General features: G+C 42.8%; 1 protein-coding gene across 3 annotated transcripts in view; it reads right to left on the reverse strand.

The window, feature by feature from the left end:
* Nucleotides 1–4753: 4753 nt before the first annotated feature.
* The window catches only part of LOC147023439 (protein phosphatase 1 regulatory subunit 16A-like), a 61233-nt gene continuing 46879 nt past the window's right edge, over nucleotides 4754–19107 (reverse strand). For all 3 annotated transcript variants that reach the window (XM_085888858.1, XM_085888857.1, XM_085888859.1), the window contains 5 exons: nucleotides 17466–17587; nucleotides 15775–15900; nucleotides 15115–15190; nucleotides 7756–7870; nucleotides 4754–5661 (listed from right to left, as the gene is read on the reverse strand). In XM_085888858.1, coding sequence (XP_085744984.1) covers nucleotides 5061–5661; nucleotides 7756–7870; nucleotides 15115–15190; nucleotides 15775–15900; nucleotides 17466–17587 — 1040 coding nt within the window. In that variant the 3' untranslated portion in view covers nucleotides 4754–5060. The remainder of the gene's footprint in view (nucleotides 5662–7755; nucleotides 7871–15114; nucleotides 15191–15774; nucleotides 15901–17465; nucleotides 17588–19107) is intronic.

Consider the following 19107-nt stretch of genomic DNA (forward strand, 5'->3'; position numbering starts at 1 on the left):
ACTTCCCTTGGCAGTGATATTCATGTCTCTGCTGGCTGTGAGCCAGAGGTCAATAAATGTCTGGGTTGGCTCTGGGGAGTCATGGATTCACTAGCTCATGGGGTGTGGCACTGCCGGTACCTGTGCGGGAGGACAAAAGTCCAAATCTTCATGTCCTTGGTGCTTCCAGTCTTGCTCTACGGATGTGAGACTTGGTCTCTGACCAGGGATCTGAGACGGAGACTTAATTCCTTTGGTACCAGGTCTCTTCGGAGAATCCTTGGCCATCACTGGTCAGACTTTGTGTCCAACGAGCGGTTGCTGAGAGAGACTCAAATGAGTTTTGTTTCCTGCATGGTCCATGAGTGTCAGCTGCGGCTGTATGGACATGTGGCTCGTTTTCCTGATGCTGATCCAGCTCACCAGATTCTCTCGGCGAGGGAGTCTCATGAGTGGAGGAGGCCAATGGGCTGACCACGTTCCTCGTGGTTACAGCAGATTAATCACCATCTCAAGGAGGTGTGGATGGGCCAGTCATCTGCCTGGGGGATGGCCAGATGGTGGCCCCTGGAGTACTGGCGGAAAGTGCTAGCAGCGACGCGCTGCTCTGGTGCATGCTCTCATACCTGACATAACCTGACCAGATTGGAAATAAAAAATATTATAAACCCCAAACACATATGATTGCCTTTTAATACAATCGCTACTGCTCTTTAACACGAAACTGAAAGGGAGGAAACCCGACGTTCTTGAGGCATTATATGCTTATCGCGTCCATCACAGACTATCGACTCGAGCCGAGATATACTATCATCTATGTACCCCAGAGAGGAGAATAACATGACCCTTCCTGCCACTTCCGTCGGGAGTGGGTGCACTCGTCCTTAAAATATGCATTTTACACTCGCCACTGTATACCATCTGTAAACGTTAAATGTTTACAACTTCCTTTCCCTGTAGATCATCCGTAAATGACAAAAACTCACGTAAACTTTCTCAGTCATCCCGCCAAAAAAACCACAGCAACCCTTTGTAACTCTGGGTTGACGGAAGAGTACATTTTCACAGCAACTCCAACACGAGACTTGGTAGAATAATGGTTAGCCCATCTGTTCTGGGTCTCCCATCCTCCAAAACCTACCACCAAACAACCGAGAAACATCAGCTCCCTCAGGAAGCAATTGTGCCCGTGCTTGATCATGTCGCGTCCAATTGTCTTGGGTCACGTGCCCCAAAGTGGGAAGAGTGAGGCAGTACCGGCTGACACTTATTTACGAATATTTCAATTTAAGGACATTTTCCAACCGATTGTGGTTTTTTTTCCTGGGATATTGCTTTGAGTTGAATCCACATATCACCAAATTTAGCATTAACTGTCTGTTGGAATATACTTTTTCATCTTATGAAACCTTTTACCAGCCTCTGTGTAACTGCATAACTGAACAAAATAAGAACACTCCTCCCCCACCCCTCCTCCTGCTCCTACATTCATCAGTTATAACACACAATCTGGGTTTTAACATTTCTTAGACACACCACATGCCACTTAAGCTTTTTCTTTAAATGCCTATTATAAATGAGTACATTTTGCAATACATTTATCTATCTGATGCATATCTGACCAGCATTCAGTTACGAATTTGTTACACTGATTGCATCATTGTTGAGGAGCGGTTGCATTGTGGATGTAGTGACCCCATAGGTCAGGGAAGGAATTTGAAATTTGGCAAGGATTCAGGCACACAGTGGTCGAGTCTTGTGAAAAAAACATTCCATGGGATCTTTAACGTCTACCAGGGAATACTAGCAGACAAGACAGTGGAGTTAAGGTTTCATAACCGGGAGGCAAGATTGAATTGGACAATGTTGCATTGTCCCTAAAACAGAGGATATTGTTGTTCAAAAAGTACCACTGGATCTGTTACATCCAAGAGTGAGTGCAGGTGAGACAGGTGGATAAATGTTCCCAACTACACAAGGCAACAAAGCCCGTTAGGCCATGGAATACAGGGGTCGCCACGCATCCTCCCCCAACCCCCAATTAGCCCAAACATTTTCATATGATACGTTCCCCCTTAGGTTCCACTAAGACAAAAACCAAAGATGTTAAAAATGAATATTTTTGATTTGTATTCCAATTGGTAGCTCAATATATCAATTTACCACATGTGGACCCATTTTATGTGCTTCCCTTTTTCGGGGTAGGTGTCGATATTTTCAATTTGGTAAATTGGTGTTCTTCAATCCTGGAAAATCTCCGAGTCTTACCGTATCACTCCAGAAGGATTGTCAAATGAACCCCTTTATTTCCTTGGTCTTCCACTGGAAGACATTAAATCGCTTGAACTTATAGGCCTCGCCTCACCATTATACACATTTCCTGGGCTGACCACATCGTAAAGCTGGCCTCAAAAGCCATCTGCAGACTGGGCATTCTCTGTTGATCTAAGTCTTTCCTGGAAACTCAGAGATACTCAAAATCTACAAGACCTTTGTCCATATCTCAATGGAGTACTGCTATCCCCTGTGAGCTGGCACCCCAGCATCACATCTGTCTATCTTGGTTTCTGTGGAATCTAGAGCTTTCAAAATTACGACCTCCACCACCGAAGGTCGGCAGAGGTTATGTTTTCACCCCACTCTATTTGTCTGTCTGTGAGCAGGATATCTCAAGAGGTTGTGGACATATTTGGTGGACAGATTTGGAAGAAATTTGGTGGACAGGTTGGAAATGTGACAAGGACTAATTACTAAGATTTCGGTGAAGATCCGGATCGGGACACTACAATTTTTAATGTGTTTCTTCACCATTGAGAGATGGGGCCAAAAACTATATACTGCATAGCACGATATCTCAAAAAGTTACGGACGGATTATAACAAAACTTGGTGGATGAGTTGGGTAGGTGACGAAAACAAGCCAATTCGATGTTCATTAACGTCCAGATGTAGATCCAGCCTATCAGTGGGATACAAAACGTGAACTATTAAGCCTGGCGAAGGTATGTGCACTACCGAGTGCCGTCCTAGTTGGAATCTGTCATGATGAAGCTGAAGAACATAGTCTGTTGCTTTCAAATCATAGGAGGGTCGGTGGTCTCTGTTTTTTTTTTCTATTGACTCTTCTCCATGATTGCTCCTTCTGCTCTTTCAGTCCTCTGATCCTTCCGATCTACTCCAGGATGTGCCGTCTCCCATTAATCCCATTCTGAATAAACTTCCAAAATCCAGGACGATGTCTACAGACAGGACACCATCTGTCGACCACTGCACATCTTAACTGTTTTATTTCTGCACTTCTCCCAAATATGGAACTGCCTTCCAGAAGCCGTTCTGTCTCACTCTTCCCTCCAGGGCTTCAAACAAGCAGTGCACCACCATCTCTTGTCTTCTCCAATTCTGTCCCATGATCTTTCTTAACCTCATTAACTTTTCCTAACCCAACTATCTTACTTTCCCATTTTCAGTGTTTCCTCCCCTTCTCCTTTTCCTCTCATCCTATTTGTTCATTCCCTTATTGTTTGTTCGACTATGAGATCTCCATTGCTCTTCCATAGCTTCACACCGGTAAAGGGAAAAAAAAAAAACGATGCCACCCACAGCCATTTGTTTTACATAAAAGAAGTAGAAGATGTGTCCAGCTTGTAGAAAACAAAACATGATAACCACAACAAGGGAGAAGAAAATCTGAAGGCAAATCTATAGGAGAGTGGGTAAATATGGTCCATAGTTGTTTTTTTCTTAGCCAGACAAGAAAATAAATTTTAGTGTACAATTATCTATTGTACAATTCCAAAATGGATGTTGGAAGTGTTGCCAAGTTTGCTTCTTCAACTATGTACGACAGACATGATTAAATAAGTTGGTAATGCATTAGGAGGGTCATCATTAGCACGACCTTTCCACCATCCTGTCAAATCTAATACGATTAGTATATGGAAGAAAACTGGGAAACTATTGTTAATGGGGCTGGCAGGATGGCCAAGTGATGCGTATACTCAACTCGAAGCTGTCTATCCTGGGATTGAATCTTGGCCCAGCTATAAACTGTCATCCCGGTGTTTCACAGGTAGGGTAATTCAACAGTGTGTACCGTCCCTTGGATGGACGTTAAACTGGGCGTTCCGTCTGCTGACATGAGTTGATGGATGTTAAAGATCCCATGGTGTCCTTTGCGAAGAGTAGACGAGTTATCCGCCGGCACCATGGCCAAATTCCTAAAATTCCTGCCACAACTACTGTTAGGAAAGCAATGGCAAACCACCCAGCATAACCCTTGCCATGAAACAGTTTCATCAGCAGCGACGCTCTGTGCAAAGTATGGCACATCAGAATCAGAATTATTCATGGAATGACGACAAAGCACAGACTTGATGGACCAAATCGCCTCCCGCGTCTCCGAGCATATAAAATTAGGGAACCAATTCATGATACAGTACCTTAAATTTACTTTGACCACATTTTGAAGAAATAAATTATAATTTTGTTTTTGACAGCATGTTGTTTGTACTGGTGTGCATTCCAGGCTGTTCCGGGTCGTTTGCGCACACTTTTCATAACGTACTGGTTTCCAGTGCTTTTCGTGCCGTTCGAGCTTGGTTTGTTTTGTTGTTTTCGGTTCAGTCCGTTGTGTTGATCACGCTTGATCCTGCACTGTGTAGAACTTCACCTTTTTACAACGTTCTTATGTCAATAAAAGAAAGCCAAGATGTCTGGGGGGAAAAAAAAGCTTATTTTGAGCATTATTATGAATCGAATTTCTATGAAATATGTACTTAAAAAAATGTTTGCTGCATTCTTAAGTGTGTTTTTATTCCGTGTGTTCTTGGCGACGAAATATTTTCCGAACGAATGCATCTCCAAGTATATAATGGAAGTCAATGGGAAAAGGTGGTTCGACATACGGAATTTCAACTTTATGTACAACTTTTCAAGAACGTATATATTCCGTAAATCGAGGGATGGGCGTATTGTAAGTAAGTGTACAAACTCAGGATGAATTACATTAAAATAAAAGCCATCTATTTGTCTACAACTATTGGTGATGAGAAGAGCAAATTCCTCATTATTCTGACTTCATCATCACATAACCTTACAAGTACAACAGTAACAGCAGATGCAGTCACCAACGTTCTCACTTTTGTTGTTCGAAATTTTATCAAGAGATTCACTGTCAGATTCAGGTGTTCCATCGTTTGTGGATGAGGGCAACGTAGGTTTTAACTCCTGAGTTATAACACCATTGATTTTTCCAGAATGGAGTTCACATTCCATGGTACTTTGAACTGTGACAGGATCATTTGCCTTTTCCATATCATTCAAGTCACAATTTTGGTTTTCTTCGGGAGCTTCTGTGAATGCTTCATTTGATATTGCGACAGATTTCACCAAAGTGGGAGAGGTGTTCATTTCTGCGTTGAGCAGAATCTTCTTTAAGAAGTCAGACATCGGTTCAGAAATTGAGAAGCGACGCTTGCATTTTACGGCTGAGGGTATGTTGAGCAGACCATCCGATTGCCGCCGATCCTTGTTGTGCAGTGGCCACGAGTCGGAGTTTTTGGAGGAAACAACTCCATCATCTCCAGGTAGGCCCTCTTGTGTGAATTTCCAGTTAAAACCCTCTCCCGGTAGGCAGCGGGCAGCTTGGCCGTCCACTTCCACCCGCCCAAATGAAGATATTTTCCTTGGTTGGGACGGAATGTGGAAAAAGAAACATGAGTTATCAAAAATAAATATATGTATTTAGAAATATAAAATTAGCAAGGAGGAAGGTTGAACTTTTTTGGGGGAAATAAGCCAAAATAGTGAAAGAAAGTAAAAGTCTGATCGACAAATATGAACAAAGAAACTAATACATGGGAATAAGTCATTTGTTACATTTGCCTTTCAACAATACCATAAAACGGGCCTATATTATTATTATCTATATTATTATTATTATTATACATGTATGGAGCAAAGGGGGTGTGAGGAGTGGGGGGGTCAAGAAGATGGGAAGAGGACAGTTTTATTGAGGAAAAGAAAATTGAGAAATGAAAGTAAAGGAGATAGATAGGAATGAAAGGTGAGGTTAGGTGAGTAAGGAACAGAGAAAAGGGCCCAATACCATTGGCAAGAGAAAAAGGGAAATCTATTGATAGGAAAAGAAAGGATTCAATTTCGATGAGGGGGGGGGGGAGAGGTGGTTCGGGGCAAAAGTTTTTAAAATCTTGTACACGTAATATGTGGGTGGCGCATTCTGTAGGGACATATTTACTTGTTAGACAAGCTAAGAGCACGTAAACACTCGAAATAGGAATAATCAGGAAAGATAGACGTGAAAAAATGATGATGAAAATCTGACGTCAAAGGGAAACAAAATTGATTTTGAAAGTAATACTTATTTTTGCCATTTCATTGCTTAGCTAATCAGGGATAAATGGTAAGGACAACACGGTGCAGCAGACCCTGGTGTTGAACGGTTTGTTTAGGTTCAAGGTAAAATCACCGAAGCCCCATTCCCATACAGCTGGAGCCAGTTTAGGCCAACCCGAGCCCTTGCAATTTCACACTGGAAGCAGCTCCACTTGTAGCTGTTGTTGTAGCGCCGCCACTTATAAGATGACCATCCCTTTAGATCTTTGGGGTTTTTTTCACTTGTGAATAATAATTTTTTTTTCTTCTGCAGGTGGTAAAACGACAAGACCATTTTGCTCACTCTTTCAAAAGAGAACACGGAGTCGGCCAGGGAAGGTTTTTGGTTCAGGTCTTTCAGAAAAGTCTTGACGTTTGATTGAATGTGGCAGCAATTTTTCGTTTGTTCAAAGTGCTGCTGATAACTTGCCCACTCCTTGTAAAAGACAGCTTGGATCTTTAACATCTACACATACTATCAGATAGGATAACGAGCTCAGTGCCCATCCAAGAGATAGCGCACCCTGTGATATAACACCTGGCCTGAGAAACACCAATGTCATGATTTCTAATCGGGTCAGGATTCGATACAAGACTTTGCTCAATCGTTATTGTGTTACCTCAACACTGGGCTGGCAGGACGGACTAGAGGTACATACACTCGCCTCGAAGCTGTCTGGCCTGGGTTTGAATCCCGAACCAGCCATAAACTGTCATCCCGGTGTTTCACAGGTAGGGTGATTCATCAATGTGTGCGCCGACTCTCGGATGGACGTAAATCAGGCGTCCCCTCTACCAGCATTCGTTGGTGGATGTTAAAGATCTCACGGTGTCCTCCTCGAAGAGTCGGCGAGCTATCACTGGCACCATGGCCAAATCTCAAATTCTTGCCCTAACCAGCAGAGGGCATTGCATCAGCAGCACTGCTGAACCATCAGCCAACGATGCTACCCTGCAGCCTTGTGCTGCATACCAATGAACGAACGAACCTCAGCACCAACCTGTCAGGATCTGTGATGCGTAAATGTCTCCTCCTCAAAAGTGCATTTCTCACGCAGTCTGCGTGAGATCGAGAAATATTCAAGTGGATAATAAATCTTTGTGCAAACGAGTGCGTGGCACAATGTTTCTTTTCCCTTCTGGTTCATGTCGTGTGTATTTCAAATGTTTATCAACACACATTTCTCGGAAGTCAATGATTACAGGTGAGATTTATGTTTACTTTTCTTAATGGCAAAAGCAACTCCTACCAGGTAGGTCAGGCTGCGATGTTAAATGTGGGGGCATAATCGAAAAATGGGCATACGACCTCGAATCACTAATCAATCACTAAAATTGACCTTTAGCAGTTACACCTCCGTAATCCCATCCTTTAATTCCTCACCCTTTGCTTCCCCTCCATGTAGACCTTTTCACCAGATGCTGAGGACCATTTTTGTCCATCTCATTTGAATGAAGGTTCAAGAACCGTCTTCGACTCTTGTCATCCGGACAAAGGTCTGTCACATATGGCAAACACACATTGTTACAAATATCTATAGATATGTCCTGTAAAGAGCAGTGCTATTCTTAAATCAGTATGTTAACTACCAGTGCATCATGCATCTTCATTAAGAGACAATGGTGAATCTAAGATTCTGAGAAAGTTGTTGGGTGTGTGTGTGTGTGTGTGTGTGTGTGTGTGTGTGTGTGTGTGTGTGTGTGTGTGTGTGTGTGTGTGTGTGTTGTTGTTGGTTGTTATCTCTATATGTGGGTTTTCAAAGGTGGTCCTCACAGGTCTCCAAGTATCCACCTCCATTTTCGTAAGGAATCATGAATCATGGACCAAGTTGTGAAGTTTTAATCTGGGAGCTAACAGAGATTTGTATTACATCTCGAGTACAAAAGGTTTGAGAGCTAAACTCATCAGATGGTGGGATGTGAACCTCCGAATGACCATTCTTAAGTTTTCCAATTGGTGCATTAAGAAGGGGGTGCTGCTTGAAGTCAGTTTAAATTACATTTTTGAGTACATCGATCAATCTGGTGCCCAAAGTTTCATTTTGGCACTGTGATTACAGATGTGCCATTCTTAAGAGAGGAATTTGGTGCAAAATGCATTTAAGAACGGCCTAAAGAGGGAGCACATTTTTAGCACATTCAAAACACATCTCAAGTACATCAATGAAACTTTGTGTAAATATGCTTTTGACCTTCCTAATGAAGGATCAGTAGTTCTTAAGTGACCCTTTTGGTGCAAAACCCATTTAAGAAGCCACGATGTATGGAGCTAAGGATAGTGCAAACACCAGCCTGAATGAGTGTAGGTACGAGAAGTTCATGAAGACATACGGACCAAAGGGAAATTGAAAAAACCTACTCGCCAATTTGAGGGGAATGAATGCAAGTGGACGACCACCTTGCGAAGATGAGCTCAATACTCACATTAAGCGTGCTTCCTTTGTTGCCAACATGTGGGCAAGAGCAGATCAAAATCATATAGAGCAGCATCCCACTGAAGAAAATGGCTGGCAGTTAGTTGATGACCATTACAAACCGGTTTGGTTCGAAGGGGAGCAACTTCCCAAAAGCCTTATTCCAGAGACAGAGGAATTAGAAGCAATGGACAAGGAAGAGGAAGATGACATGGAAATTGCATCTTCAGATGAAGATGACAGTTCTGACGAGGATGACTAGAATCTTGTAACAGACAGGCAGGCTGAAACCATAATTATACCAATACTAATAAATACTAGTGTACTCATGATTATAGACATATTCACAGTATAGGAATATAACTTTTGTCTTACAGTATGTGTGTCACTCATCAGAAGTTTTGATGTTTTGTCTTGTAAGTTTTAGCGATACATTGATATCATTTTAAAATTGAGCATGATATGGATATGGATATCAAAAGGTAGTCAGAGTTGACACATGACAAAAGTTTGGTTTCCAAAGAGCATAACCACTTGAACATAGGCATGTTAGTGTCCTGTTGCAACATATAATTAAATACAAATATTTTACAACAATAGCTACTTAGTGGATGCCCTCTTGCGAAAAGCGTGAAACATTAGACTAGAAAAACTGTTTAATTTTTCATGATTCATGATGCTTGTTCCATATGCACTGAATGTGTTGGAAAAATACCAAGTACAATTACTTTTACTGATCACTGATGCTCCTTTTATGTATTGATGCCAGATCTACACGTCACACTTGATTTTATCATCGAAATATAAGCAGTTGATCGAAAAGTTAAATTAATAGTTTATTTTTTCTTCTATTCCATGAGAGTCAAATTTAAAGGCATTCTATATGTTTTAAATTTTTCATGTCTTAAAAGTATACATGCTCTTATCATGTTACCAGAGAACATAAATAGGATTTCAACCATAATTTACCATAATTTTCTTTAAATTCAGAATGTAATGCAAAATTTGATATCTGATAGAATCTTACACATTTTCCTGGTTTAATTGCAAGGAACAATATAAATATTCGATATGAAATGATCTTTATTCCACCATGACCTGCTCTCTATTATTATGTTAATAAGCTAAGCCATATTTTGTGGACGTATCTCCTCCGAAACTGCCAGACGGATTGTCGCCACTTTCGGCATGCGGGCGCTCTGTGGTCTAATGTACATCATATGCTATGTGAGATCACGCCAGACGGACAGGTTTGGGAATTTTTGGCGATTTTATAATTTTTACATTAGTTTGCATGGCGACGTGTGACGTCACCGCTGAGAGGCGTAATGCCACTCCTAGAAAACAGCATCTGCTATGTAAAACCTTCTTCTGCACATGCTGACAATCTCAGAAGGTGCATTTGACACAAAAATGTAACAAGAAACATTGGATATTAAGAAATTCTACAAATCTCATTGTGAACACTGGATATATCGACGTCCTAACGAACTCTCACTTTAGAAACTTCACGCGGAGTGCGGGTTTGGCTGGTTGATCTTAATTTCCCGGAAACAGGTATTTGCCTGTGACCCCTTCTTAAATGGGTTTTGCACCAAAAGGGTTACTTGAGAACCACTGATCCTTCATTAGGAAGGTCAAAAGCATATTTACACAAAGTTTCATTGATGTACTTGAGATGTGTTTTGAATGTGCTAAAAATGTGCTCCCTCTTTAGGCCGTTCTTAAATGCATTTTGCACCAAATTCGTCACTTAAGAATGGCACATCTGTAATCACAGTGCAAACAGGAAACTGTACCACCAGTTTCATCGATGTACTCAAAAATGTAATTTAAACTGACTTCAAGCAGCGCTCCCGACTTAATGCACCAATTGGAAAACTTAAGACTGGTCATTTCGGAGGTTCACATCCCACCATCTGATGAGTTTAGCTCTCAAACCTTTTGTACTCGAGATGTAATACAAATCTCTGTTAGCTCCCAGATTATTCTTGCTCTCAAAGTTTTGTCCCGACGGCTCTTTTCAATATTGTCACTGAGGCCTGGATAGCTTCCAACTGTAGTTTGTTTGTAGCAATATTCCCAGGGATGGTTCGTAAGATCTCTGCAAGGTTCTTCTTTTTCATTCCCGTTTCTCCAATTATCACTATAATAATTTCAGCACTCTTCGGTTTCAAGGATCTCTTGACTTCATTTTTGAGATCTTGGTATTTGGTACTCCAGTATTGGGTATTTTAATGCATCGACCTGCACTGACAGGGATGGTGAGAAAACATGTGTTGGTCCCCATGGGTCTGAAACTGTGAACCAGAATAGCACTAAGTTCCTTGACTTTGCAAGAGGTCGTGGACTTCGGGTGGCTGGTTCATGGTTTCAGCGCCCACAGGCTCATCACTGAACTTGGTATTCCAACGCTGGTGATGGAATTTTTTTCAGCATTTCTCATCTGTGGTTATTCTCAGCAATTCTCATCCTGCTTACAGCTACAGAGGAATTTGGGCATTGCATTCCTCCAAGCTCGCCCCACGGTGTACTGCATTTAGAGCGGAGGGTGGTGGACTCTTGACAGAGGAGTCCGATGTGAAGGCCCGCTAGGCCGGTAACTTTGAGCTTCTGTACCAGGCTGACCCACCAGCTGTTGAGTAGGATGTCAAGAGTGTAACTATCCTGATTGCTGACCCTCCAATCAACTGTGAACCACCTTTGTTGGTGGAAACACTGGCTGCGGTGACCCATTTGAAAAGGGATAAAGTGCCTTGGATCTGCGGCATCCATGCTGAATTCTTAAGGCAGTTGGAAATGCTGTACTGTGTCGTTGCATGCAGTTCTGTGCTCTATTTGGAACACATGCATCATCCCAACTGACTGAAAGAGGGAGCTTGTTGTCCCTCTCTGGAAAGGGAAGGGTGATCACCAGGACAACAATACCTACCAAAGGTTGACGCTGCTCTCAATGCCAGGCATGGTCTTTGCTCGGATAATTAATGAAAGGGTTCACCTCCATCTGCTTGAGCATCAGCACCCAGAGCAGTTGGGCTTTACACCAAAGAGGTCAAAAATTGACCATGTCCTTGCTCTTCGGGTCCTCACCGAATGCAGTCGACAGTTTCGGCAGGGGCTGCTCACAGCCTATGTTGATCTCTGCAAAGCGTTTGATTCAGTGAATCGGGATGCCCTCTGAAGAATTCTCAGTCTTTGTGGGGTGCCACCAAAACTGATCAATCTGATTTCTGAATGATACTCTGGGACTGAGAGTGATTTGAGGTGTGGTGGTTCCATCTCCGACCTATTTCCAGTTATTACTAGAGTTCATCAGGGGGTATACTGGCCCCCACAATTTTGAGCGTGTGTATGGACTGGATTTTGGGGAGAATGTTGGAGAGATCAAGCTGGGGTGCAACATTTGGGAATGACAAGATCTCTGACCTTGATTTCGCAGATGATTCAGTAATCTTTGTAAAGATGCTGGATATCCTTTTGGGGGCCCTCAAGGCACTGATTGAGGAGTTGGAGCCACTGAGATTATGGGTTTCCTGGGTCAAAACTAAGATCCAGTCTTTCAATGATATCTTGGATGCTACTATCTTGTCTGCACCTGTTTGTGGTGAGGATGTTGAGGTCACTGAGATGCACTTACCCTGGCAATGATATTCATGTCTCTGCTGGATGTGAGTCAGAGGTCAATAGACGTCTGGGTCGGGCCTGGGGAGTCATGGATTCACTGGATCATGGGGTGTGGCGCTTCCAGTACCTGTGCAGGAGGACGAAAGTCCGAGTCTTCAGGTCCTTGGTGCTTCCAGTCTTGCTCTGTGGATGTGAGACTTGGACTCTGACCAGGGATCTGAGATGGAGACTTAATTCCTTTGGTACCAGGTCTCTTCGGAGAATCCTTGGCTATCGCTGGTCGGATTTTGTGTCCAACGAGCGGTTGCTGAGAGAGACTCGGATGAGATTTGTTACCTGCATAGTCCGTGAGCGTCAGCTGTGGCTGTATGGACATGTGGCTCGTTTTCCTGACGCTGATCCTGCTCACCAGATTCTCTCAATGAGGGAGTCTCATGAGTGGAGGAAGCCAGTGGGCCGACCAAGTGCCTCGTGGTTGCAGCAGGTTGATCGGCATCTCAAGGTGATGGGGATGAGTCAGGAATCTTCCTGCGGGATGGCGAGATGGAGGCCCCTGGAATATCGCCGGAAAGTGGACGCAGCAACGCGCTGCTCCGTTGCATGCTCCCATACCTGACCTGACCTGAGAAAGGTACGTTTTCAGGAGCAGCCTCGTTTTGACATTGGTATTCTTAGGTAATTGTTTTGCACATTTGTTTTTTGACATTTGGTGGCTCTCCTTTGTCCTGTGGCATTTGTATGATGCTTCATTTTCTAGTTCCTGCGTTGTTCTATCGAGGTCGATTTTTATTTTGTCCGTTTTTGTTGGTTTACCACACACGGATGTGCCCTTTTCACACTTATCTCGACCAAATTTCATTTGAATGCCGTTAGAGATACCACTTCACTAATTTCAGTTCTTCTGCCAATTTTTGTATTTTGATGCGAAGAGTTTTTGATCATCCATGTATAGTAGATGTGTTACCTTTCATGCCTCTTTTGGACACTGTCTTCTTGGATGTTGGGGTGTATCTGTATTCTTGCTCATTAATGAGGTTGCTCATGCAGTGGTTCCAGTGTTCGGCAAAACAGGAAGGGTGAAAGGTTGTCACCCTGTAAGATACCACGTCATATAGTCGCCCCTGGTATTTTCATCTCTCCTTATGATCAGTGCTGTAATATCAATGTGGTATTCCAGTGTTCCGTTGCTTTCTCAATAAGTTTGATTATTTGGGGGTTGATCTTGCACAATTGCACGCATTTTATCATCCATGAATTTTGGACACTCTCAAAAGCTTTTTTTGTCGTCCATCCAGGCTGCGGACAATTTGGTTCTTCTCGTTTTACAGTTTTCAAGTATGGCCTCGTGTAGAAGTAGATGGTCTGTTGTTCCATAGCATTCTCTCTTACATCCCTTCTGTTCTGCCTCCAGACCTGCTTGTTGTAGTCGGTGGTGGTACATAATCATTATCACGATTCCCATCAGAAGTTTGTTGGTTGTTGGTAGACAGGTTATTGGTCGGTATTTGTGAGCGAGTGTGGTTCATTCAGATTTTGTGACGAGGTGCAGATCCCTGTCTGTGAGATGGTCTTCCTTTTCACAAGAGGTACAGGTTTTATTCTTTACAGTATGCATTTTGCCTGTTCGGTGCAGCTGCACATACTCAGGACTCTGCCTGTAATGGGGTCTGTGTCCCATTATTCATTTAAAAAAAATTCTATTTGGTTTTCATGTATTTTCAACACAACATTCGATTTGGAATTTCCTCGACATCCCGCCCCATTCCCCACCACCTCAGCACCGATCTTTCCCCTCTGAAATTGCCAAGTGGGCTACCCGACATCCCAACCAAGGTGCAAATAGCGTTGCATCACTTCGAGTTTACCTCCCCCTCCTCTTCCTGGCCCACAATACCATCGACGTCTGTCGCCAGTCTTGCAGCACAATAATCATTCAGGGCTTCAAGCAGCGTATCCGAGATGCAACCACCCATGGGATTTATCCTGGTCCTTAGGTCACAAAGCCAGGTGTGTCCCTCAGCAATCCATGACTCCATGATTGATCAAGCCTCTCAAACTCCAGCCATGCCACTTTTGAAGCTCTCATTCTTGGGCTGTTCATGTCTCAGTCCATCTGAGATACAAAAAGCCATGGAACATTGTCCCGATAGCATGGAGGCCTCAAAGCCAGGTGTGCCCCGCAACAGCCTATTATGCTTCTTTCCTCCATTGAGCCTCCTCACTTTGCTCAGATTTCCATTCTTCTCTCCAAAATATTTTGTTCCTCCTCTCTCTCTTTCCTCGTCATCAATATCAAGCCCTCACAATTGCCACCAGCAGACACAAGCGGGGAAACGAGTGAGGAAGATGGCGTGATGAGGCAATTACGTGCCGGCTTCATCGACACCATTGTGTGTGTGTGTGTGTGTGTGTAAGTGTGTGTGTGTGGGGGAGGGGGTAGGGGAGATGGTGGGGTGATTGGTGGAGGGAGGTAAATGGGAAACACAAATGAGAAAGGATGTAATCGGTTGTAGATGGGGAAGAAAAAATAATGTCGTTTGGAATGAGATATTCATGATAAGAGGAGAGAAAAGGGATGAGGAACATCTGGGGGAAAGATGGGATGGCCAAAAAGTTTCCCATTGTTCATGTGCATTGCACGTAAATGTCCCCTAAACAATAAAACCTAACACTAAATGAGATTATCCATCTTTTTTTCCCCATACCAAGAGGAGTTTCCCACAGATTGGTCTTGCACTCCCAGTCTGCACCATTCTTGAGCAGCAAGCCTGCTACATCATCCTATTCACAGCCACCAAATAGAGGAAGGGAGGAGAAGACAGAAAAAATGAGAAAGATCTCAACCAGGCACAAACACATCATGACTATTATTGTTTTTCATAATCTCGCTTGTGTCTGGACATTTCAACTTCACATGCGGGACTGACAGGATGGTCCAGAGGTACGCACACTCTCCTCCAAGCTGTGTAGCCTGGGTTTGAATCCCGACTCAGCTATCAACTTTAATCCTGGTGTTTCACAGGCAGGGAGATTCATAAATGTATGTACCGCCCCTCGGATGGACGTTAAATGGGAATCCCGTCTGCCAGCATTTGTTGGTGGATGTTAAACATCCCATGGTGTCCTTTGTAAAGAGTGGGCAAGCTATTGCCAGCTTCATGGCCAAATTCCAAATTCTTGCCCAAACCAGCGCCGATTCAGTGGCACAGCTGAGCCCCTCAGCCAATGATGCTACCCCGCAGCCTTGTGCTGCATACAAACGAAGAAGCATCTTTCCATCCCAGCGAAACTGGATGTGATCTGAACCAAAGATATTTTGTTTCTGTGCTTTGAGCTTCCGAGAGGAATGTGGGAAAAGCAATGACCTGTCCCCAGTAGGCTGCAGCATGGAGTGGGGCCCAGCCATCTTCATCTGCAGCATTTGGGTCATCACCTTTCTCTAGCAGAAGCTGAGTCAGAGAAAGCAGACCATAGCAGGCAGTCACATGGAGCTGGAAATGAAAGAACAAAGGGGGGGAAAAAAAGACACTAATGATAAAAATATATATATAAACTCAAAATTATATCTCCTTTGCTGGAGGGAGATAAGATTTTTTTTCTGGCTTTTTAATAGTCTTGTGTTTTTGGCAATGCGAGTAAAAAGTTATCAAATGACAACGGAGGTGATGCAGTACTGTTGAGGAAACTTCGTGGAAGCATCAGCAAGTCAAGAATGATTCAATGAGTCCATCCTGCTGCAAAGAGGAAGGAAACCTCAACATGAAAATAATACATTCAACTCACCTTGAGAGTATTTTCTCCACATCCCATTCCCTATTTCAATAACTCACTCCATCACATTCTAACATCATCATCTATTCATTCATTTAACTTAAACAACCAGTAAGAATATGCTTCATGATCGAGTTCGACATTGTGTCGAGTGCTGCATGTTGACTTTTCTGATTTCCCAATTTCTCTCTAATGCCATTATAAACGAATTTCCTTTCCGATCATCACTTTCATCTCAACCTTTGCTTCTTTCTTTCTTTTCCTGTAAATATGTCCCGCGCTCGTCTCAAGCAAATTCATCCTGGACATATCACTGCTGAAAAATCTTTTGAAACCAGTTAAGTTTACCCTTAACTTATAAAGGTATTGCAGCAAATATTGTATCACTGAGATGTCCGTTAAAAGGTTTATATGGAATGCAATGGATTCAGGAATTACTGGTCATCGGTTCTCTTAAGGAAATACAAAATACAATACCATCTGTGACCTCTCGGTCTTCCACCATCTGTCATCTGGTCTTGCACCCGCTGCTATTTTCAACCTCTGCTCCAAAGCCAAACTAGTATGAGCACGGTCACCCAGAAACCCACTCTTTTATATCCTGCCAAAGTTCAGACTCCCTTGCACTATTTTAACCCTCTGTTTCCTGCTTATGGAAATGCCTTTCTGCATCTGTCCAATCATCCTCCATTGCTTCACAGATGAATAAAATGAAATATATATATATATTTTTTAATGAGTTTATTGAAAAGAAAATGACAAGAAAGCAAAAGACTACCATCACATGTCATCTCCCATTCCTACCCCTGAGATTTTCATTCCTGTGAACCCTCTCCAAAATGCCAGCGTTTCCCCTAAGATCACGCTCATGTGTGCGCCCACTCCCTCGTTTCCTGTTGTTGAGCTCTTCTCCGAGGCTCGACTCTGTATGGCAAGGAATCTATCTGTAAAAATACGCTCCTGTGTTTATGGGCTTTCATTTTGTGGTTTAATTTTGCCCCTTAAGATTTGTTTTATGTTTAGCATTGGTTACGGGATAGAATGCCTTATTGAGCATGTCATTCTTCCCTTCGTGTTTATGGCTTTGTTGCATGTCAACAAATTTTATTCCAAGTATTTGCATTTCATAGACCTGCAATTCTCTAAACAACACCAAACAGCGGTAATGTGATTCCATGTGTAGCAAGAGTACATGGACAAGCTAACTTCATCAGGCTCGCACCATGATAACATCATAACGTTGCAAACGAGTTGGCTTGTGTCGAGGAATAGAAAGAAGACCCACCAGAGTCGCACACTGGCTGTCAGACTTGAGGTTCTCACCACTGTCAATAATCTCCTCCAATTTCTGCACGATCATTTCTTTTCTCTTGCACCTTGCCAGCTCTTTGTCTTCCTCCGTTACACCTACCACATAAAACAGTTGATTAATTAAACCACATTTTCTAAAGAGTTTGACAAAGATCAATGTTGAGATGATGAGAGTAAAATGCAGAAAAGAGAGAGAAAGAGAAAGAGAAAGAGAAAGAGAAAGAGAAAGAGAAAAAGAGAGAGAGAGAGAGATTGTCCCCCAAAATCACAGCCTATTATCAATTGCCAATCAATTTGTTTGATCAACAGTAAACAGACTGACAATGCTTTCGATCTGAGTATTAGAATTGAATTCCTCAATGAATTGTCAAATCTATCTATCAGATGATGACTAGTTATGCCAAGAAGTTTTCTTTGTCAGGCTCTGAGTATCTCACAGAACGTGACAGATTTAAATAGGTTAACGTTATTACCCTGTGCATGTGAAACCTAAACAGGGTTCAGCAAGAATGGTTCATGCCCGTCCGTCCGTCTGTCCGTCTGTCAACAAAAATCAGTTTATGATCAAAGAACAACTGAATTTAAATTGAATGTTATGTTTTGAACAAGAATCGGAAAACATACATGCCGTTTACTGTTTAACAGTCGTCTCTGAATCCTTACTATAATTCATGGACTGGTGTTTGTGTGCTTGTTTGTTTGTTTGTGTGTGTTTGTTTGTGTGTGTTTGTTTGTTTGTGTGTGTTTGTTTGTGTGTGTGTGTGTGTGTGTGTGTCTGTTTGTTGTGCTACTCCCCCTACAGTTCTGGCCAAATTACACCTAGACTTGCTACAGAGGATTAGCTTCACCCCAATTAATGTATAGGGCGTTTTTATCTTTGCCATGGTCTTGGGAGGGTGGAGGGTGAGGATGCTAGTTCTCACTGTAAATGTGTATCTTGTAGCGCCACCTCCAGATGGGGGAGGGTCTTGCAAATCTCCATAATTTACAGTTCAGTATTCCTGTCCCCACGTTTTCCAGTGCAGTGAAGTGTTTTGAATTATAAGCAGTCGGTATGTTTTTGCTTTATGCAGGTGAACTGGGTTTTTTATTTTTTATTTTTTGCGCATACAGAGCTGTCAGTTGCCTATACACCGTCCAATCTTCCCTTCTGGATTTGGTGATGACCAACTTCCCCGCCAATGTGTCTTGCCTGTCCTCTGCCAAAATTGGCTCATCTGATCATGTGCCTATGAAGGTGAACATCTCTCTGGCCATTCTCAGAGAACAGCCTCAGCACGGGTGAGTCTGGCAGTTCACTCAGGCAGACTGTCAGGGACTGCAAGCAGCCACATTACACTTCAAGACTGGTCTACCATATCCACCGCCCTTGATATTGTTGTGGTTGACGAAATTCGCAAACCACCATTCAGGTCCCTTAGGTGAGATATCTCTGTAAGTATATGTGTAGTTAGGCCCAAACCCGTTGTTTAGAGGGAATAAATGTCATTCATTCGGGCTGCGACCCCTCTAGATAGCCGTTTTTCTTTTACTATCTTTATTTTGGACCAGCCGCCATTACTACCATTACTACCACCACCAACCACATCTCAACAGCCATCACACAACAACCACCA

Source organism: Eptatretus burgeri, chromosome 7, assembly GCF_056783735.1.
Source record: "Eptatretus burgeri isolate ZD-2024b chromosome 7, Ebu_testis_v1, whole genome shotgun sequence".
NCBI classification, from domain to species: domain Eukaryota; kingdom Metazoa; phylum Chordata; class Myxini; order Myxiniformes; family Myxinidae; genus Eptatretus; species Eptatretus burgeri.